General features: G+C 40.2%; 1 protein-coding gene across 1 annotated transcript in view; it reads right to left on the reverse strand.

Moving 5' to 3' along the window:
* RCAN2 (regulator of calcineurin 2) overlaps positions 1 to 23,666 on the reverse strand; it is a 263,958-nt gene that overhangs the window by 212,492 nt on the left and 27,800 nt on the right. Inside the window, exon 2 of the mRNA XM_004267514.3 lies at positions 5,036 to 5,262. Coding sequence (XP_004267562.1) covers positions 5,036 to 5,260 — 225 coding nt within the window. The 5' untranslated portion in view covers positions 5,261 to 5,262. The remainder of the gene's footprint in view (positions 1 to 5,035; positions 5,263 to 23,666) is intronic.

A 23,666-nucleotide genomic window follows, 5' to 3' on the forward strand; every position in this document is an offset into this window, starting at 1 on the left:
AGAATACACTTTCTTCTCAAGTGCTCATGGAACATTCTCCAGGAGAGATCATATCTTGGGTCACAAATCAAACCTTGGTAAATTTAAGAAAACTGAAATTGTATCAAGTATCTTTTCTGACCACAATGCTATGAGACTAGATATCAATTACAGGAAAAAATCTGTAAAAAATAAAAACACATGGAGGCTAAACAATACACTACTTAATAACCAAGAGATCACTGAAGAAATCAAAGAGGATATCAGACAATACCCAGAAACAAATGACAATGAAAGCACGACAACCCAAATCTACGGGATGCAGCAAAAGCAGTTCTAAGAGGGAAGTTTATAGCAATACAATCCTTCCTCAAGAAACAAGAAACATCTCAAATAAACAACCTAACCATACACCTAAAGCAATTAGAGAAGAACAATAAATCTGCAAAGTTGGCAGAAGGAAACAAATCGTAAAGATCAGATCAGAAATAAATGAAAAAGAAATGAAGGAAATGATAGCAAAGATCAATAAAACTAAAACGTGGTTCTTTGAGAAGATAAACAAAATTCATAAACCATTAGCCAGACTCATCAAGAAAAAAAGGGAGAGACTCAAATCAACAGAATTAGAAATGAAAAAGGAGAAGTAACAACTGACACGGCAGAAATACGAAGGATCATGAGAGATTACTACAAGAACTATATGCCAATAAAATGGACAACCTGGAAGAAATGGACAAATTCTTCAAAAAGCACAACCTTCCAAGACTGAACCAGGAAGAAGTAGAAAATATGAACAGACCAATCACAAGCACTGAAATTAAAACTGTGATTAAAAATCTTCCAACAAACAGAAGCCCAGAATCAGATGGCTTCACGGGCGAATTCTATCAAACATTTAGAGAAGAGCTAACACCTATCCTTCTCAAACTCTTTCAGAATACAGCAGAGGGAGGAACACTCCCAAACTCATTCTACGAGGCCACCATCACCCTAGGTACCAAAACCAGACAAAGATGTCACAAGGAAAGAAAACCAGAGGCCAACATCACTGATCAACATAGATGCAAAAATCCTCAACAAAAAACTGGCAAACAAAATCCAGCAGCACATTAAAAGGATCATACACCATGATCAAGTGGGGTTTATCCCAGGAATGCAAGGATTTTTCAATATATGCAAGTCAATCAATGTGATACACCATATTAACAAATTGAAGGCGAAAAACCATAGGATCATCTCAATAGATGCAGAAAAAGCTTTCGACAAAATTCAACACCCATTTGTGATAAAAACCCTCCAGAAAAGTAGGCATAGAGGGAACCTACCTCAACATAATAAAGGCCATATATAACAAACCCACAGCCAACATCATTCTCAATGGTGAAAAACTGAAACCATTTCCTCTAAGATCAGAAGGAAGACAAGGTTCTCCACTCTCACCACTATTATTCAACATAGTTTTGGAAGTTTTAGCCACAGCAATCAGAGAAGAAAAAGAAATAAAAGGAATCCAAATTGGAAAAGAAGAAGTAGAGCTGTCACTGTTTGCAGATGGCATGCTACTATACATAGAGAATCATAAAGATGTTACCAGAAAACTACTAGAGCTAATCAATGAATTTGGTACAGTAGCAGGTACAAAATTAATGCACAGAAATCTCTTGCATTCCCATACACTAATGATGAAAAATCTGAAAAAGAAATTAAGGAAACACTCTCATTTACCATTGCAACATAAAGAATAAAATACCTAGGAATAAGCCTACCTGAGGAGACAAAAGACCTGTATGCAGAAAACTATAAGACACTGATGAAAGAAATTAAAGATGATACAGACAGATGGAGAGATATACCATGTTCTTGGATTGGAAGAATCAATATTGTGAATATGACTATACTACCCAAAGCAGTGTACAGATTCAATGCAATCCCTATCAAACTACCAATGGCATTTTTCACAGAACTAGAACGAAAAATTTCACAATTTGTATAGAAACACAAAAGACCCCAAACAGCCAAAGCAATCTTGAGAAGGAAACATGGAGCTGGAGGAATCAGGCTCCCTGACTTCAGACTATACTACAAAGCTCCAGTAATCAAGACAGTATGGTACTGGCACAAAAGCAGAAATATAGATCACTGGAACAGGATAGAAAGCCCAGAGATAAACCCATGCATGCACGTATGGTCACCTTATTTTTGATAAAGGAGGCAAGGATATACAATGGAGAAAAGACAGCCTCTTCACTAAGTGATGCTGGGAAAACTGGACAGGTACATGTAAAAGAATGAAATTAGAACACTCCCTAACACCATACACAAAAATAAACTCAAAATGGATTAGAGACCTATATGTAAGGCCAGACACTATAAAACTCTTAGAGGAAAACATAGGCAGAACACTCTATGACATAAATCACAGCAAGATCCTTTTTGACCCACCTCCTAGAGAAATGGAAATGAAGACAAAAATAAACAAATGGGACCTAATGAAACTTAAAAGCTTTTGCACAGCAAAGGAAACCTTAAACAAGACCAAAAGACAACCCTCAGAATGGGAGATAATATTTGCAAATGAAGCAACTGACAAAGGATTAATCTCCAAAATTTACAAGCAGCGCATGCAGCTCAATATCAAAAAAACAAACAACCCAATCCAAAAATGGGCAGAAGACCTAAATAGACATTTCTCCAAAAAAGACTACAGATAGCTAACAAACATATGAAAGGATGCTCAACATCACAAATCATTAGAGAAATGCAAATCAAAACTACAATGAGGTATCACCTCACACCAGTCACAATGGCCATCATCAAAAAATCTACAAACAATAAATGCTGGGGAGGGTGTGGAGAAAAGGGAACACTCTTGCACTGTTGGTGGTATGTAAATTGATACAGCCACTATGGAGAACAGTAGGGAGGTTCCTTAAAAAACTAAAAATAGAACTACCATATGACCCAACAATCCCACTTCAATATGCCAAGATCCCCAACAATCTCGGCATATACCCCAAGAAAACCATAATTCAAAAAGAGTCATGTACCACAATGTTCACTGCAGCTCTATTTACAATAGCCAGGACATGGAAGCAACCTAAGTGTCCATCAACAGATGAATGGATAAAGAAGATGTAGCGCATATATACAATGGAATATTACTCAGCCATAAAAAGAAACGAAATTGAGTTATTTATAGTGAGGTGGATGGACCTAGAGTCTGTCATACAGAGTGAAGTAAGTCAGAAAGAGAAAAACAAATACTGTATGCTAACACATAGATATGGAATCTAAAAAAAAAAAATTGTACTGAAGAACCTAGGTGCAGGACAGAAATAAAGACACAGACATAGAGAATGGACTTGAGGACATGGCGGGGGCAAGGGTAAGCTGGGACAAAGTGAGAGAGTGGCATGGACTTTTATATACTACCTAATGTAAAATAGATAGCTAGTGGGAAGCCGCGGCATAGCACAGGAAGATCAGTTTGGTGCTTTGTGACCCCCTAGAGGGGTGCGATAGGGAGGGTGGGAGGGAGATGCAAGAGGGAGGAGATATGGGGATATATGTATACGTGTAGCCGATTCACTTTGTTATAAAGCAGAATCTAACATACCACTGTAAAACAATTATACTCCAATAAAGATGTTAAAGTAAAAAAAACTCTAAGGAAAATCCTTCTAATTGTTGATATTTAAATAGATGAGAGAACAAGAAAACACGGAACTTTGTTTCATAGTTAACATCAGGTAGATTTCAGGGGAAATGACGTGCTCTGAATAAATTATAATCTGTGTTAAAACCTGGTTATAATCCAAGAGCAAAATTCCCAGTTTCTTTCCAAAAGGCTATGTGTCATTTTCTTACTTCAAATAGTCTGCTGATGATAGCTCTGGAGGTTCTAATCACATATAATTCCTTGGACTTCAAATTATTTTTAGCCCATCATTTCAACTGTTCAACTCCAAAATAATATTATTATAAAACTACCTTTATATGGCTTGAAATAATTCCTAATCCTCTGGGCTATCAAGATTGCTTACAAAACCAATAAAATTCAGAACAAAGACTTCCAGTAATTGTGTTCAGGCAACAGAGTTTGGACTTCAGCAGTTGGCAAAAACAGTCCAAGTTTGTGAAACAGCGATCATAAATCCTACTCTTAATGTCACACAGAGCCATACTTTAATGTAGAAAAAAAAAGGCTCTTTCCCCCAAAAAATGTTGGCTATGTTTTACAACGTAGCCTAGTAATAGATTTTACAATTAGAAATCCACATCCACAAGGGAAGGTTTGATACATTTAGACTCTGTTGTTAAAACGTCAGAGAAATCCGAAGTAAACTTTCGCAAGACCTCCAAAAGGAATATTTACTCTGATGGCCAAGAATGCTTCCACTAAATCAAGCTGACTCTTAAAATGGAAGCTTCATATTCTGGAAAATGCTTGTACATAGACAACCTCATTCCCTAATTATTTCAAATCAAGGAGTTAAGCATTTTCACGCAAATTCTTACAACACACCCAAAACAATTCTACCCGCTTGAGCAAAGCAAGTCTCATATGGCCAACCAATTTACCTAATAAGTGCTGCAGAACTTGGGGTCCAATTTAAGAAACTATTGTTAGAACAGTCATCAAACTGCAGGAAGAGTAAGGGGGAAAGAGAGCTTGTGCTGCGTAGGGAAAGGCAAATTAAGCTTTGGGCAGAATAGGGGAAAATAAAACTTTTTTTTTTTTTTAAACAACATCTGCTTCCTAGCCCAAGGGGTATCCCCTGCAATCACTATTCCCAACACCATTGTTAGACAGACCTCTGAGTGGCAGACATCGAGATCTGATTCAACACCGTCTCCCATACAATCTTGTTGTGTGTACCTCCAATGTCAACTGATAATAGAACAGGCTTTTCTGCTCTTGCTATGCATGCCAAGAAAAGTGCCAAGTAAACATTTTCAAAAACTTCCAAACATTAACCACAAAGAAGCAATGGAAATATTGGGGGGATAATGCCACATCTCCCCCTGTTTCAGGAGCAGAAAGGCTTCTTACCTTGCTCTCATCCCCTTCAAACACCGACTGGTGGACGTTGCATGCAAACAGTGAGTTTGGGAGGTCCGTGAAGTCCGTGATTGCTTGAAAGGCCTCCTCCGTGAAACACTGAGTCACAGCCCAGTCTCTGTCTATGCAGCAGAGCAGGAAGAGTCCTCCATCTTCCGGGATGTGCCCCTGCTGCCCCAGGCTCCTCGTCCCAATGAAATAAGAGTCTCCCCTCATTCCTGAGGATACAGAGACGGATGCATGTTAGAGTAGGATTCGATTCCTTAAAGCTTGGTTTGAAGGTCGCAGTTCTGGAGTGTCGGGGGCAAGAGAGGGGAGTGTGATTAGGAAGAGAAGCAGGGGCTGTTAGAAGGGGGAAGACCCAGCAAGTTCACATTTTCCCCTTGATCTCTGAGTTACAACTTCCCACACAGCTCTGCTTCTGGGCAAGAATCCAGTCCCAGCTATGGGCAAAAAAAAACCCCACTTGGGCAGGACTGGAGTTGGAGGCCAGGGGCTCCAGCCTAGCTATTCAGTGTTTACTAGACTGGGAACCTAGGAAAGTTATGTAAGTTCTCTGAGCCTTGCTTCCTTAAGAGAATCAAATGGATTCAGACAAAAATGCACATAGGAAAGTGCTTTGATAAGTTACATGATGAATTATATAATACCACGACCATTACTGCTAATGCTTATCACTTCTTGAGTTCCAGGAATGATTCTAAATGATTTGCGTGCCTTAACTGACCTATGAAATCTCCATCTATGTGATTGGTACCAATATTATCCCCATTTTACGGAGGGGAAAAACTAAGGAACAAAGCAATTAAGTAACTTTGACAGGGTCCATGACAAAATGGCAGGACTAGGATTCAAACTCAGGGAGTTTGGCACGAAAGTCTGCTCTCCTATACCACGGAAGTGAAGCAGATCAAAATTACTGCAAGTCTATATTTAAGGAAGTACAACCTATTTCATCACCACCTGAATCCTGATTAGGGTAACTCTAATAGTTAATCATCCATCCAAATGAGGACACACAGACACACACACACACACACACACACACACACACACACACACACCCTCTTCTGCCTGGGGTTGTTACTCTAATTTGTGAACTCTGGATCTTAAAAAATCACTACTATCTTGGCTGATCCGAGGTATACAGATTCCCCACCCTCAGAGTCCCCAGTGTGAAGCTTTCCAGTATTAATCTCATCTACCTGTGTTCCATGATTCTATTCTTTCATTACCCCTTACATTCAAAATTCTACCCAACTGCAGCCAGTTGGAGACTTTTTCCAATTTTTGATACTGGTACATAATTCAATAGATTTCATCAGCTTTCCTGCATACTTCAACAACAGTCAATGTCTATATTTTTCCTTTGTATCTATTTTCATGTCTATCATACTATTCTGTTCAAAGATCAGTGATTAAAGTCCCAGAAGGTGAAATAACTTGCCCATGGGTACCCAGATAAGACTGCCTGGCAATTACCACGTGGCTGCTGGATCATCCTCTGTTTCCCCCAATCCCAGCAATGCAGAACCTCAGGGTAAAAGACAGAAAGGCAGTACCGCAAAGTGTCACTCTGCCCTTGCCAAGTTTAGGTAAGACGTAAATTCTAGATTCCCACACAAGTATGGGTTTCTACTTATATCCCTCTCGAACTCTGAATGCAGTATTGTGATGAGGTTGTTTTTTCATTTTTCCTAGAAACAAAGCCTAAATGGCATCCTGATAAACAGTATTTGATGGCAATATAAATGATGCATTACATAGAAAATCTTAGGCCTGGTTGGATACAGGAGCCAAAAATGAAAGAATCTGAAATAATAACTAAAAAATTAGATCACTACAATTGTGGAAAATAAAAATGTCATTCTATATAAAATATAATAGAACCATTCCTGTATTCTAAAGTTCTCAAAACTCCAATTAATGCAACATTTTCTGTATTTAAATCAATAAAATACGTATTTTAAATAAAAATATGGTACATGGTTTAAGCTTTATTTTTTCCCATAATGAATTCAAAATATATGAACATTTTTATTTAAAACAAATTTTTTTATTATTATTTTTTGCCCACACTGCACAGCTTGTGAGATCTTAGTTTCCTGACCAGGGACTGAACCCAGGCCCTTGGCAGTGAAAGTGCAGAGTCCTAACCACTGGAGGAATTCCCTATGAATATTTTTAATTAGAAGAAAAAACTTCAATGAAATACTTAAAAGTATTTATTTCCCTTCATATTCATTTACACTGTTGCTTCAGATATTTTAGCATAATATGCATAATGACTATCACATTATTATTAGAGTACTAATTATTTTAATAGTAAAAATAATTACTAAGAACATTAAGACACTTTTACAGGTGACCCTTGAACAACGTGGGGGTCAGGGGCACCAAGAGACCACGCGGTTGAAAATTCAAGTATAACTTTAGAGTCGGCCCTCCTTATATAGGGTTCCACATCTGCGGATTCAACCAACCTCAGATCCTGTAGAACGTACTCCGTGAAAAAATTCTGTGTATAAGTGGACCTGCACAGTTCAAACCCATCTTGTTCAAGGGTCCGGTGTATTTTCATCAATGGATTATAGGAAAACCTTCTGATAATAAAGTTACAATCATCCAGTATCATGAAATATAGATATTGTCAATTTTGGTTTCATTTTTAATCCTGTCCTTCTTAGATAACATTTTAAAAATTAATCAGAATGGATCCCATAATGTTCTTAAACGGGTCTGACACTGTTTCAATTATTCTTTTTTTCAAAGAGAATTAAAATCCATTGCTGAACAAATTAATTAAATAGACCAAATATTAAGCCTCACTCAGGACTCATTTTAATCTACCCAAATAGCCTTAACTTCTGTTCTAAGCTGTAACAATACGATTACCTCTGTAAGACTTTATTTTAAGCTCATTACTTTCAGTCAAGATTTAAAAGGTGAATGCATTTTTGGCAAACAACTTATTCTACTTACATGGAGAAATACTTTAGAAGTCAGAGCGTTGAACAAAGAAACCCTGGTTTCTCTTCCCAGTTCCACTGCTGACTCACCTCATAATTTGGAGAAATCTATTGATCATTCTGTGACTCCGTTTATGTTTGTAAAACAGGAACAAAAAACCCTATCTGCCTCCCTCGGCTAAGTAGGAAGAGGCAGAGGAATGAAATAGGGATGAAAAAGTGATCAAAATCAGTGTTAATCACTCGTAAAAGGATATGTACTCGGAAGCACTATAAAAGCACATCATTAGGATCATCTCAGAGCAAGACTATTATGCTTTGGTATAACCACTAACCTTCAGTAAACCCACATAAACAGACAGAAAGGGAAATGCTGAAGATGAAAGGAATTCCAGCAACAACTGACTACATAGCTTAAGAAGATTTACTTATGTTGTCATTATTTCTAAATCTGAGGTTGGTCATCCAAAAGAGAACAGCTGCTTTCAGCTCAAAAGGCAACTCTTCCAGGAGGGTTCTCCGACCTCCCCCAGGACCCATGAATTTAGCATCCTTTCTTTGCAGTCCCTGAGTACCAGCCTAGCCTAGCCCTCGCACAGTTCATTCTGCACTGCGACTACTGTATCTCCAACCAGAATGGTATTTCTTGAGAGCAGAGACTGAGCTGCCTTCGTCCAAGGTATCTTCAGCCTGGTACATCTAGAAAGCCCTCAAAATATTTGACTGAGTTAATGAATTATGTAAAAAGGGGTCACTGTCAGGAAAAAACAGACCAGCAAGTGAGTTACAATGATCGACTTAAAATATATACTCTAAAAATATTATTTATTTCAAATGTATACACTAATAATAAAAATTAACCCACTCATTTCAGATTTAATTTTAAAAATGAAAGATAACAAGAACCACTCAAAGGATTCCTTTAGCTAAAAGTAAAAATTTGTGGAGTATAACTAAGATAACATGTATGTTTTTTTGATTATATGAGTTTACTGAAGAAAAAACTGGCAAAATCAGAAAGGTATGAAAAAAGAAAAGAAAACCATAATCCTGCTATCCAGAAAACTCCGTTAATATTTTGGCATATTTAGTTCCAGCGTTGTTTTTTCATGCGTAATTCTGAAACAAAATTGAGAGCTTGCTGTTTAGTATCCCACACTGATACAGCCAAGAGCAGTTCCCTGTATCATTACATATTCTTTGAAACATTAATTTTAATTGCCACATAGAATCCCAGTGTATAGATCTGTCATAATTTATTTAACTATTCTTCTGTTGTTTGACATTTAGAAAGTATATATTTCCATCATTACATTTATCTGGAAAAGAAAAACCACCATTTACTTTTAAAATATAAAGTCTCCCCAGGGAGAACCTCAAAATTTCTTGAGATGCAGAGAAGAGACATTTATATGAAATATTGGAAAGAGCCCCAGGGGCCTACTTGGGTTCTGGTTCTTCTGTAAGTTGCATGTTTTCTGAGCTGTGGTTTCCATGTTAGCAAAATGGAGAAAGACTGCGGTCTTGTCTACTGTGAATATCAAGCGAAAGGAAGCAAGTGAATGTCTTCTGAAGGCTCCAAAATAATATGTGAATTAAAGCCACTTATTACTATGTACAAGCTTGTCAAGATCAGAGGAACCTGGCACTACAGAGGCGGTTGCCATCCACCACTAATAAGGCTGTAAACAAGTTTCAGACTTCAGTGAACGTCCATGATGTGAGCCCATGTCACTAAAATGAGACACAAGCAGGGATGCCCGTGAATATTTGCTATGGGTCTGGTTGGAGAGCCAATAGAAAGGAAAGTTATTTATAGGGCAAAAAAGAGTCATTAAAAATAAAAAAACAAAAAACACTGCCCCTCCCCCAACACCACCAAGAGCAAAAATAACTGTTTATTTAAATATTACAAAGTAGGTGGCAATGAGAATATAAATGATTGAATTGGACTCCTTTTAAAGGAAGAGGAAGCCTGGAGAGTGGAAGCTTCTCAACTGTTTCATTACTTTGCTACAATGTGAAAATGTTTTCATCCAAGATCCTCAGAAGACCCGACAGAACTTATTAAATAAACAATAAAAGACCTAAAATGAAGACAGTATGGTTCCTACCACGAAGACTAGCCACTTGACACTTAAAGATGCCTGATCAGCATCAAAGAAGTAGCAACTGAATAAATATTTCCGGCGTAAGTGAATATATTCTCTCCCCCTCAATAAAATTAGATGATCTAGATGATCTAGATGATCTAGATTTAGATCATCTAGAATTAGATGATCTAGACATTACTGGGTTTCTACACAAGGAATTAATCTTTCCAAAACTCCCACTTTTCACTCCTAACAACATTTGATATGGTACAAATCCAGGGAAAGAGAACTCAAAGAGACATCTGATTCTGTCGGATACCATTATTGTCACAGGGTTAACTATATGCATGAGATTTAGATTTCTGAATTGCAGAATCCTAAAAAATACGACCTTCCTAGGAATGGGGTGTAGCTCGTGAGAATGGGGAGCCATGCATTTTGCCCATGGGAGTTCTGATCTAGACAATCTTAAACTAGATATAGAAGGAGAGGGAAATCACAAATAAGCCCATGAGAACAGCAGAGAGCCATGGCAGGAAAAATAAAATTGTAAGTATCCATGGAGATGTTCATACTAGCTTCACTGTCAAGTAAAATCACCCCATTAATAGTGTGATGTGTGATCTATGAAAAAGGCAAATGGCACCTTGGGAGGGGTGGTGTGATGATAATCTTGAGTGCCCTGAACATGCAGAAACTAACATGGCTGATTCTGAGTACCCCCTAGAACAGAAAAACTGGAATTTTTTCCTAAGGAAACTATCCCATCTTATTGAGGGGTCAAAAGTCATGTCATCTAAGAAACAGGGGCATTGGGTAGACATAGCATAGGGAAGCACAGGCAAGAATTCTTGAGTGAAATCACAGTTGCCTTCAAACTCTGAAAGAGGAAATATTTTTCGTGTGTGGCACTAAGAAAGCAGAAGTCAACCAGGGAAAAATAATTCAGTTTAATAAAAGGAGCCATGGATCTTTTAACAATTCGGGTTAAAACAGAAATGTCTTGCCTCGTGTCTAAGTGAGCAACTTGTCCCAGTGACAGCCAATGAATAAGCTCCACAGAGCAGGGGATATCGATCTTGTGGGATGTCACCTAGGGAATCCAAGGACCAGGGAGATGGCTGGCTGACATTTATTTTTAAAGTCCCTTCTCACCTTGATATTTTTATCTTTCCATGACTGGAAGAAAATACACAAGAAAACAGACATCTGTTTATCTCTGGGCTTAAAGGTGCTCAAGAAAGGGGAACTTATATATAACCTGTAACAAAAGCATTCTCCAGGGTTGAAACTTTTATCTGATGCTCATAACAAACCTGCCTATATTTTTTGTCTTCTAGGTTATTCAAACTAGAAAGCAGGAGGCGGCCGAAGCCGCGACAGTCGTGCGGACGGCTGGCCGGATACACCAGAAATACATCTACACGTGGAACAACTCCTACAGAACACCTACTGAACGCTGGCAGGAAACCTCAGACCTCCCAAAAGGCCAGAAACTCCCCACGTACCTGGAGGGGATTAAGAGCGCTGCTTAAAGGAGCTCCAGAGACGGGTGCGAGCCGTGGCTAAAAGCGCGGACCCCAGAGACGCGCATGAAACGTTAAGGCTGCTGCTGCCGCCACCAAGAAGCCTGCGTGCGAGCACAGGTCACTATCCACACCTCCCCTCCCGGAAGCCTGTGCAGCCCGCCACTGCCAGGGTCCCGGGATCCAGGGACAACTTCCCCGAGAGAACGCACGGCGCGCCTCAGGCTCGTGCAACGTCACGCCGGCCTCTGCCGCGCAGGCCCGCCCCACCCTCCGTGCCCCTCCCTCCCCCGCGGCCTGAGAAAGCCAGAGTTCCCGAATCAGCGGCTCCTTTAACCCCTTCCGGTCTGAGAGAAGAACAGACGCCCTCCGGTAACCTACACGCAGAGGCGGGGCCAAATCCAAAAATGAGCCCCGGGAGCTGTGAGAAGAAAGAAGAGAAAGGGAAATCTCTCCCAGCAGCCTCAGGAGCAGCGGATTAAAGCTCCACAATCAACTTGATGTACCCTGCATCTGTGGAATACCTGAATAGACAACGAATCAACCCAAATTGAGGAGGTGGACTTTGAGAGCAAGATTTATGATTTTTTCCCCTTTTCCTCTTTTTGTGAGTTGTGTATGTGTATGCTTCTGTGTGAGATTTTGTCTGTATAGCTTTGCTTCCACCATTTGTCCTAGGGTTCTATCCTTCCATTTTTTTTTTTTTTAATATTTTTTCTTAATAATTATTTTTATTTTAACAACTTTATTATATTTTATCTTACTTTATTTTATTTTACTTTATCTTCTTTCTTTCTTTCCTTCCTTCTCTCCATCCTTCCTTCCCTCCCTCCCTCCCTTCTTTCTTTCTTTCCTTCTTTCTTTCTTTCTACTTTTTCTCCCTTTTATTCTGAGCCGTGTGGATGAAAGGCTCTTGGTGCTGCAGCCAGGAGTCAGTGCTGTGCCTCTGAGGTGGGAGAGCCAACTTCAGGACACTGGTCCACAAGAGACCTCCCAGCTCCACATCATATCAAATGGCGAAAATCTCCCAGAGATCTCCATCTCAACACCAGCAGCCAGCTTCACTCAACGACCAGCAAGCTACAGTGCTGGACACCCTATGCCAAACAACTAGCAAGACAGGAACACAACCCCACCCATTAGCAGAGAGGCTGCCTAAAATCATAATAAGGCCAAAGACACCCCAAAACACACCACCAGACGTAGACCTGCCCATCAGAAAGACAAGATGCAGCCTCATCCACCAGGACACAGGCACTAGTCTCCTCTACCAGGAAGCCTACACAACCCACTGAACCAATTTAGCCACTGGGGACAGACACCGAAAACAATGGGAACTACAAACCTGCAGCCTGCAAAAAGGAGACCCCAAACACAGTAAGATAAGCAAAATGAGAAAACAGAAAAACACACAGCAGATGAAGGAGCAAGATAAAAGCCCACCAGACCTAACAAATGAAGAGGAAATAGGCAGTCTACCTGAAAAAGAATTCAGAATAATGATAGTAAAGATGATCCAAAATTGTGGAAATACAATAGACAAAATGCAAGAGGGCTTCCCTGGTGGCACAGTGGTTGAGAGTCCGCCTGCAGATGCAGGGGACACGGGTTTGTGCCCCAGTCCGGGAAGATCCCCCATGCCGTGGAGCGGCTGGGCCCATGGGCCATGGCCGCTGAACCTGCGTGTCCAGAGCCTGTGCTCCACAACGGGAGAGGCCACAACAGTGAGAGGCCCGTGTACCGCAAAACAAAAACAAAAACAAAAACAAAATGCAAGAAACATTTAACAAGGACATAGAAGAACTAAAGATGAAACAAGCAACGACGAACAACACAATAAATGAAATTAAAAATACTCTAGATGGGATCAAGAGCAGAATAAATGAGATAGAAGAACAGATAAGTGACCTGGAAGATAAAATAGTGGAAATAACTACTGCAGAGCAGAATAAAGAAAAAAGAATGAAAAGAAATGAGGACAATCTCAGAGACCTCTGGGACAACATTAAATGCACCAACATTCAAATTTTAGGGGTTCCAGAAAAAGAAGAGAAAAAGAAGGGGACTGAGAAAATATTTGAAGAGATTATAGTTGAAAACTTCCCTAATATGGGAAAGGAAATAGTTAATCAAGACCAGGAAGCACAGAGAGTCCCATACAGGATATATCCAAGGAGAAATATGCCAAGACACATATTAATCAAACTGTCAAAAATTAAATACAAAGAAAACATATTAAAAGCAGCAAGGGAAAAACAACAAATAACACACAAGGGAATCCCCATAAGGTTAACAGCTGATCTTTCAACAGAAACTCTGCAAGCCAGAAGAGAGTGGCAGGACATATTTAAAGTGATGAAGAAGAAAAACCTGCAACCAAGATTACTCTACCCAGCAAGGATCTCATTCAGATTCATGGAGAAATTAAAACCTTTACAGACAAGCAAAAGCTGAGAGAGTTCAGCACCACCAAACCAGCTTTACAACAACTGCTAAAGGAACTTCTCTAGGCAAGAAACACAAGAGAAGGAAAAGACCTACAATAATGAACCCAAAACAATTAAGAAAATGGGAATAGGAACATACATATCGATAATTACCTTAAATGTAAATGGACTAAATGCTCCCACCAAAAGACACAGATTGGCTGAATGGATACAAAAACAAGACCCATATATATGCTGTCTACAAGAGACCCACACAGACTGAAAGTAAGGGGATGGAAAAAGATATTCCATGCAAATGGAAACCAAAAGAAAGCTGGAGTAGCAATTCTCATATCAGACAAAATAGACTTTAAAATAAAGACTATTAGAAGAGACAAAGAAGAACACTACATAATGATCAAGGGATCAATCCAAGAAGAAGATATAACAATTGTAAATATTTATGCACCCAACATAGGAGCACCTCAATGCATAGGGAAATACTAATAGCCATAAAAGGGGAAATTGACAGTAACACAATCATAGTAGGGGACTTTAACACCCCACTTTCACCAATGGACACATCATCCAAAATGAAAATAAATAAGGAAACACAAGCTTTAAATGATACATTAAACAAGATGGACTTAATTGATATTTATAGGACATTCCATCAAAAATGGAATTTTTCTCAAGTGCTCATGGAACATTCTCCAGGATAGATCATACCTTGGGTCACAAATCAAGCCTTGGTAAATTTAAGAAAATTGATATTGTATCAAGTATCTTTTGCAACCACAATGCTATGAAACTAGATATCAATTACAGGAAAAGATCTGTAAAAAGTACAAACACATGGAGGCTAAACAATACACTACTTAATAACGAAGTGATCACTGAAGAAATCAAAGAGGAAATAAAAACATACCTAGAAACAAGTAACAATGGAGACACGATGACCCAAAACCTATGGGATGCAGCAAAAGCAGTTCTAAGAGGGAAGTTTATAGCAATACAATCCTACCTTAAGAAACAGGAAACATCTTGAATAAACAACCTAAACTTGCACCTAAAGCAATTAGAGAAAGAAGTACAAAAAACCTCAAAGTTAGCAGAAGGAAAGAAATCATAAATATCAGATCAGAAATAAATGAAAAAGAAATGAAAGAAACGATAGCAAAGATCAATAAAACTAAAAGCTAGTTCTTTGAGAAGATAAACAAAATTGATAAACCATTAGCCAGATTCATCAAGAAAAAAAGGGAGAAGACTCAAATCAATAGAATTAGAAATGAAAAAGGAGAAGTAACAACTGACACTGCAGAAATACAAAAGATCATGAGAGATTAGTACAAGCAACTCTGTGCTAATGAAATGGACAACCTGGAAGAAATGGACAAATTCTTAGAAATGCACAACCTTCCAAGACTGAACCAGGAAGAAGTAGAAAGTATGAAAAGACCAATCACAAGCACTGAAATTGAAACTGTGATTAAAAATCTTCCAACAAACAAAAGTCCAGGACCAGATGGCTTCACAGGCAAATTCTATCAAACATTTAGAGAAGAGCCAACACCTCTCCTTCTCAAACTCTTCCAAAATATAGCAGAGGAAGGAACACTCCCAAACTCATTCTACGAGGCCACCATCACCCTGATAACAAAACCAGACAAGGATGTCACAAAGAAAGAAAACTAAAGGCCAATATCACTGATGAACATAGATGCAAACATCCTCAACAAAATACTAGCAAACAGAATCCAACAGCACATTAAAAGGATCATACACCATGATCAAGTGGGGTTTATTCCAGGAATGCAAGGATTCTTCAATATCCGCAAATCAATGTGATACATCATATTAACAAATTGAAGGAGAAGAACCATATGATCATCTCAATAGATGCAGAGAAAGCTTTCGATAAAATTCAACACCCATTTATGATAAAGACCCTGCAGAAAGTAGGCATAGAGGGAACTTTCCTCAACATAATAAAGGCCATATAGGACAAACCCACAGCCAACATCATCCTCAATGGTGAAAAACTGAAAGCATTTCCACTAAGATCAGGAACAAGACAAGGTCGCCCACTCTCACCACTCTTATTCAACATAGTTCTGGAAGTTTTAGCCACAGCAATCAGAGAAGAAAAGGAAATAAAAGGAATCCAAATCGGCAAAGAAGAAGTAAAGCTGTCACTGTTTGCAGATGACATGATACTATACATAGAGAATCCTAAAGATGCTACCAGAAAACTACTAGAGCTAGTCAGTGAATTTGGTAAAGTAGCAGGATACATAATTAATGCACAGAAATCTCTGGCAATCCTATACACTAATGATGAAAAATCTGAAAGTGAAATCAAGAAAACACTCCCATTTACCACTGCAACAAAAAGAATAAAATATCTAGGAATAAACCTACCTAAGGAGACAAAAGACCTGTATGCAGAAAATTATAAGACACTGATGAAAGAAATTAAAGATGATACAAATAGATGGAGAGATATACCATGTTCTTGGATTGGAAGAATCAACATTGTAAAAATGACTCTACTACCCAAAGCAATCTACAGATTCAATGCAATCCCTATCAAACTACCACTGGCATTTTTCACAGAACTAGAACAAAAAACTTCACAATTTGTATGGAAATACAAAAGACCCTGAATAGCCAAAGCAATCTTGAAAACGAAAAACGGAGCTGGAGGGATCAGGCTCCCTGACTTCAGACTATACTACAAAGCTACAGTAATCAAGACAGTATGGGGCTTCCCTGGTGGCGCAGTGGTTGAGAGTCCGCCTGCTGATGCAGGGGACACGGGTTCGTGCCCCAGTCCGGGAAGATCCCATATGCCATGGCATGGCTGGGCCCCTGAGCCATGGCCACTGAGCCTGTGCGTCCGGAGCCTGTGCTCCGCAACGGGAGAGGCCACAACAGTGAGAGGCCCGCGTACCGAAAAAAAAAAAAAAAAAAAAAAACAGAAAGATAGATCAATGGAACAGGATAGAAAGCCCAGAGATAAACCCACACACATATGGTCACCTTATCTTTGATAAAGGAGGCAGGAATGTACAGTGGAGAAAGACAGCCTCTTCAATAAGTGGTGCTGGGAAAACTGGACAGGTAAAAGTATGAGATTAGATCACTCCCTAACACCATACACAAAAAGAAGCTCAAAATGGATTAAAGACCTAAATGTAAGGCCAGACACTATAAAACTCTTAGAGGAAAACATAGGCAGAACACTCTATGACATAAATCACAGCAAGATCCTTTTTGACCCACCTCCTAGAGAAATGGAAATAAAAACAAAAATAAACAAATGGGACCTAATGAAACTTCAAAGCTTTTGCACAGCAAAGGAAACCTTAAACAAGTCCAAAAGACAACCCTCAGAATGGGAGAAAATATATGCAAATGAAGCAACTGACAAAGGATTAATCTCCAAAATTTACAAGCAGCTCATGCAGCTAAATAACAAAAAAACAAACAACCCAATCCAAAAATGGGCAGAAGACCTAAATAGACATTTCTCCAAAGAAGATATACAGACTGCCAACAAACACATGAAAGAATGCTCAACATCATTAATCATTAGAGAAATGCAAATCAAAACTACAATGAGATATCATCTCACACCAGTCAGAATGGCCATCATCAAAAAATCTAGAAACAATAAATGCTGGAGAGGGTGTGGAGAAAAGAGAACACTCTTGCACTGCTGGTGGGAATGTGAATTGGTACAGCCACTATGGAGAACAGTATGGAGGTTCCTTAAAAAACTACAAATAGAACTACCATATGACCCAGCAATCCCACTACTGGGCATATACCCTGAGAAAACCATAATTCAAAAAGAGTCATGTACCAAAATGTTCATTGCAGCTCTATTTACAATAGCCCGGAGATGGAAACAACCTAAGTGTCCATCATTGGATGAATGGATAAAGAAGATGTGGCACATATATACAATGGAATATTACTCAGCCATAAAAAGAAACGAAATTGAGCTATTTGTAATGAGGTGGATAGACCTAAAGTCTGTTATACAGAGTGAAGTAAGTCAGAAAGAGAAAGACAGAAATATATGGAATTTCTGGAATTTAAGGAAAAAAAATGTCATGAAGAACCTAGGGGTAAGACAGGAATAAAGACACAGACCTACTAGAGAATGGACTTGAGGATATGGGGAGGGGGAAGGGTAAGCTGTGACAAAGCGAGAGAGAGGCATGGACATATACACACTACCAGATGTAAGGTAGATAGCTAGTGAGAAACAGCCACATAGCACAGGGAGATCAGCTCGGTGCTTTGTGACCGCCTGGAAGGGTGGGATAGGGAGGGTGGGAGGGAGGGAGATGCAAGAGGGAAGAGATATGGGAACTTATGTATATGTATAACTGATTCACTTTGTTATAAAGCAGAAACTAACACACCATTGTAAAGCAATTATACTGTAATAAAGATGTAAAAAAAAAAAAAACCTAGAAAGCAAGAATTTTTAAACATAGGAAATAATGATCTACAAAGGAAGAAACCTGAGTAGGACATACTCCAAAAGCAACTTAAGTTTGAGTTTATTTTTCCTTAGACCAAACAATATTAAAGATTCGACTCATCTGCTTTTTAAATTAAGAATAAGAATGTAAAACTTTTTGCAACAAGGGCAACAAATAGGAAAAAGTGTGCCTTGATTCCATGTTATAGCCAGCTGAGGAGGATAAATAAGGAAATAGGATAAATGGAAATGATTAAGGAATAATTCCTTCTGACTTTAAATTCAGTTTTCATTGAAAAACAAGTAAATGGATTAGGGGAGATGTGTTAGTTTGGAAGAAGCTAAAGGTGACCATGTCAGCTTGAATATTAATGATCAAAACTAAGAATGCAATTTGTATTAATAAGTAGTAGAAAGAAATGCTTATAGCTATTTTTAAATTGAATATAAGGGTAAATAAATCCAACACAATTTTTTTTAAAGAATAGAAACCTCAACTTATAAGTTTTACAGTGTTTAAAACCCCTTTAGCTCTAAAATTATTCTTCAACGATACCTGGGGCAAAGTAAACTGATTAGAAAAAAAATTATGTGAATAATGATAATCATTTTACAATTAAATCATATCAGCTTCCAGTTTTGGTCTGGCCTTATGGATGAGGTCCTTTTGTCACCTAGCTAGACCCTCTTCGGGATAAGCCAGGCCTTTTCCTCATTTTGCCCAACTTATAGGGAGACTGAAGTATAATATTAGCAACATCAAACTATCCCAGCCATCCTGGGATACAAAGGAGAGACATGATATTCTTAGGCTGGGCTCCAGAGAAACCCATTAGAGCTCTTTTTGAAATATAATGGAGCCTATTTAATTCAGCCACAGAATTTTCACACCCGCCGTGCTGTGTGAACCTCCTGCTATTCTTGATACCATTTGGGATCAGTCTTGAAAGAACCAAGAGGACGCAGTGTTCAACTTGTGGTTTTTCAAAAGAAAGTATCCACATTCCTCGCTCATAGCTCCCTTCAGGACACCTTCTGGGACCACTGTTCCACTGGAAGCTCCCACAGAACAATAATTCAATTAATTCAATTCCCCAAGGAAGCAGCTTCTTATACATTTTTATGAAGTTACAAAAAAAAAAAGCAAGCTGTGGCCACCATCTCCTTTTGTATTGGCTTCTACAGCAGAATCCAGGACTATAGACTCACCCATCATAACATCTTTACACCTGTAGGGTTTTAATGCCCATGGTCTCCCTGGAAGATTTGCAAATACTGTATATTCTTCCAACTGACAAAATAAAAAGGGAAGGAAGACCCTCACATCTATGCAGGGTCAGATGGGACAGGTAGTTAGGGCCTTTGTAGTCCATTTTCACAGCCCTAACTGACAACATCCAGAAAATGGGTTCCAAACAGGCTTCCTGCAAGGGTAGAGAGTCAGAGAGAGGAAACATCACCTTTTATGAAGGGTATGAAGGTGAGAAAGTTGCTCTTAAAGATCGGAAAATCTGTTTCTACAAAGAATAACCTACAATAAACCAGAGCTTTATTCAACAAAACAAATAAGAACTATTGGAGCCCTCACCCAAAAGAGAAGAGCTTCAGTCATTGTATTAGTCAAGGTCCCAGCAGGAAACAGATGGCATGCTCAAGTCGGAGAATCTGAAAAGAGTTTAATAATGGAACTGTTGACAAAGGTGTGGGCAGGCTCTAGGGAAACCACAAAAGAGAATGCAAAAGCCTGGGCTAGCACCATCCCTAGACCAGAAGAGCTGAGAAGAGGGGAGAGGTTTCCAGAACCGGGACACAGAGGGTTGAGTGGAAAAGGCCCCCACTCAGGTTGAGGGCTACAGCCCATCCTCAGTGCCACCACAGAGAGGGTGCCAGGGGAGTTAATATCCCCACCTTGCTCTCTTTCTCTGACCTGCTGGCACCTTGCATTGGCCAAACCCAACTGGGAACCAGAGGGCAAGGGAGCTGGGATGTGGAATATATGGGTCAGCCCCTGGGGCACGGAATGAAGAGGGATGGACAGAGGCTCTCTGGGACCAACTGAAGAAATCAAGCACCGTCTTCATAATTGGGTGGTAGCCTAGAAATGTGATAGGTTAATTTCAGTGGAACTCAATCTAAAAATGTATAATGTCACAGATTCACCCTTTTTTTTTTTTTTTTTTTTTTTTTTTGCAGTACGCGGCCCTCTAACTGTTGTGGCCTCTCCCGTTGCAGAGCACAGGCTCCGGACGCACAGGCTCAGCGGCCATGGCTCACGGGCCCAGCCGCTCCGCGGCATGCGGGATCTTCCCGGACCGGGGCGTGAACCCGTGTCCCCTGCATCGGCAGGCGGACTCTCAACCACTGCACCACCAGGGAAGCCCACAGATTCACCATTTCTGACTGCCTTTTTCTTTTTCTTAAGAACAAAAAGATGGAAAGGGGAATGAGCAACTCTGCTTCAGGACCGATGCCTGCACCACTGTGGAAGGGGTATTTCTGAGCCCAGGAAGTAGGCAGAAGTCCACCCTCTCATCATGGCTGTAAGATGAAGTTTAAAAGAAAGCCCCAAGTCTCCAGAGAAGCCAAGTAATTATATGCAAAATAACTTCACCGGAGAGAATGACACTTCTAAAGGGAGCAGTGAGGCAGGTGAGGGTTGCTATGGTAGCCAAAGTAAGATGTAATCTTTCCCCTTCTGCTGTCAGAGGGGACTTAGGGGGCTGGGGCGAAGGGGCAGAGAGTAAGAGAGGCTGCACCTTTGAGGAAAATCCAGCCAAGAAGGGTCTGGGTTATTCAGATATTCTATTAAGAAAGGAAAGCCAGACTGGAAAGCTGCCAGAGGACAGGTGGGTTGCGGAGGGCTTGTCAGAACTCATTAGGAGGCCAAGAAGGCTGGTGACACTCTCTCTAATAAGATTAGCAGATAATGATCAGCTCGACTGTAAGGTCTTTTTAATGCAAATATAAAGGAACTAGGAAGAGAAAGATGAATATCCCTATCTCAGTCCCCAGCATAGCCTATGCGACTTTTTTTCTCAAATACAGCTAAATGTTCAGGTTACTTCCACATTAAAAATCTTCCATAACTCCCTAAGATCTAGTAAGTGCAATAAAAATAGTTCTTCCGCCCAGCAAACCTGGACACCCACAGGAAGATGACGGTCTTCCTGTCCAGATGTATCTTACTCTCCTGTCGGTGTGAGAAAAGAGTCCTAAGTCTCAGCGTCAGTCTCCACATCTGTCAATAAGGACAGTAATAATAACAACAACAGCAACAGCAATTATGAAGGGCTTCCTTTGTTCTGAGGGCTTTATCTGTCAAACGTATGGACAGCTGTGTGGTCCTGTGTGGTCCACTGACTCAAGCTTTCCTCGCTTCTAAGCCTTTGTGTTGGTCCCCAGCCCCTCCTATCGACATCTTGCTCATCCTGAAAGCCACACCTGGGGCCACCGCCTTCACACCCCACTCTGAGCCCCACCTGCACAAGAAGAGATCACCCCCTCACTAACCCCAATCATCCTGTGTCCGACCTCTCACAACACTTACTTTGCTGTGCCTCTTGTGAAACAGAATTCATATTTCATGGCAAAACAAGAAACATTGAAACATAAAAAATTCTTCTCTGCCCTTTGGTCTCCCATCTCCCCCCACTGTGCATTGTGTATCTGCACTTGGCATCCACCAAACCTCCCCATTGGCAGGAATACGTGCTCAACCATAAAGAGCAACATTCTCCTCGCATCAGCAAGACAACTCCTTAAAGATAACATTCCTTCTTGATCTTATAAGGGGTCACATGACCCACCACCATGATGCTTAGACCTGGATGATGTAAACTGTCAATAATACATCATTTGATGTACAGCCCTCTGTCTCAAAAACTTATAGAACTGGGCTTCCCTGGTGGCACAGTGGTTGAGAGTCTGCCTGCCGATGCAGGGGACATGGGTTCGTGCCCTGGTCCGGGAAGATTCCACATGCCGTGGAGCGGCTGGGCCCGTGAGCCATGGCTGCAGAGCCTGCGCGTCTGGAGCCTGTGCTCCGGAACGGGAGAGGCCACAACGGTGAGAGGCCCGCGTACCGCAAAAACAAACAAACAAACAAACAAACAAAAAAACTTATAGAACTGTTCCTTGACTTCTAATGGGCAGAACAGTTCTCAGAGCTTTCTGTGATGCTCTCCCCGGGTTAAAATCCTCAAATTCAGCTCGAATAAAATTTTCCACTTCTTTCTTAGAGAAACTGATTAATTTTTCATCAATACTCTCCTTGTACTTTTCTTATTCTTATCCTCCACTTCCTGTTGGGGTCAGGGGCTCTGTGTCGTCCACCTGGATAACCCCTGTCGCTGCTAAATAAGATCTTTACCCCTAGAAGGTAACCTCTGGCATTTCTTGAATTGAATGGATTTCAGGAGTCCTGCCTTCGACTCTCAGCTTCCCAGTATACTTGCTGTCTTTGGGCAAGTTACTTCATCTCTCTGCGTTCAGGGTCATCACCTCTGAAGTAGGGATAACAGGAGTGTTTACGCCTTAGAGTACTGTTTTGAGGATTTAACAGCTAACACAATAGGGCATTTAGGACAATGGGACACACAGGCAGTGCTCAATAAATGTAACTATTATTAGTACTGGCCATCTTAGTTCTTTCACGTGACAGAGGATCTCCTCCCCTCTTTCCTGGAGTCATCAGTCTTTTCACACCTAGAGAGGCAGCGAGCAAAGTGTAGACTTTGCAGTTGGTCTGTTGGGTCTGGCACCAGCAATTCCTAGCTGTGTGACCTTGGACATGCTACTGAACATGTCTGGGCAGTGTATGCAACACGGGGGCCATCCTGGTACTGACTTCATAGGGTTGTTATATGGATTGAAGGAACTCTAAAGACAGACGAACCCAGATTCTAATGCCAGCAATGCCGTCCCAGTGCTGGGTGACCATGGGGGGGAAGACTGGGCTGGCAGCTGAGGCCTGGAGCCTAGGGCTGAATCCTCCTTCCACCACCATTTTCCATTTTCCTTGGTGATTTTAGGCAAGTTAGTTTCACTCACAGAGCTTCAGTTTCCAGAGCTACAAATCAGGATGATGGAGAGGCTCAAATGAGATTAT

Source organism: Orcinus orca, chromosome 10 (assembly GCF_937001465.1).
Source record: "Orcinus orca chromosome 10, mOrcOrc1.1, whole genome shotgun sequence".
In the NCBI taxonomy this organism is placed as follows: domain Eukaryota; kingdom Metazoa; phylum Chordata; class Mammalia; order Artiodactyla; family Delphinidae; genus Orcinus; species Orcinus orca.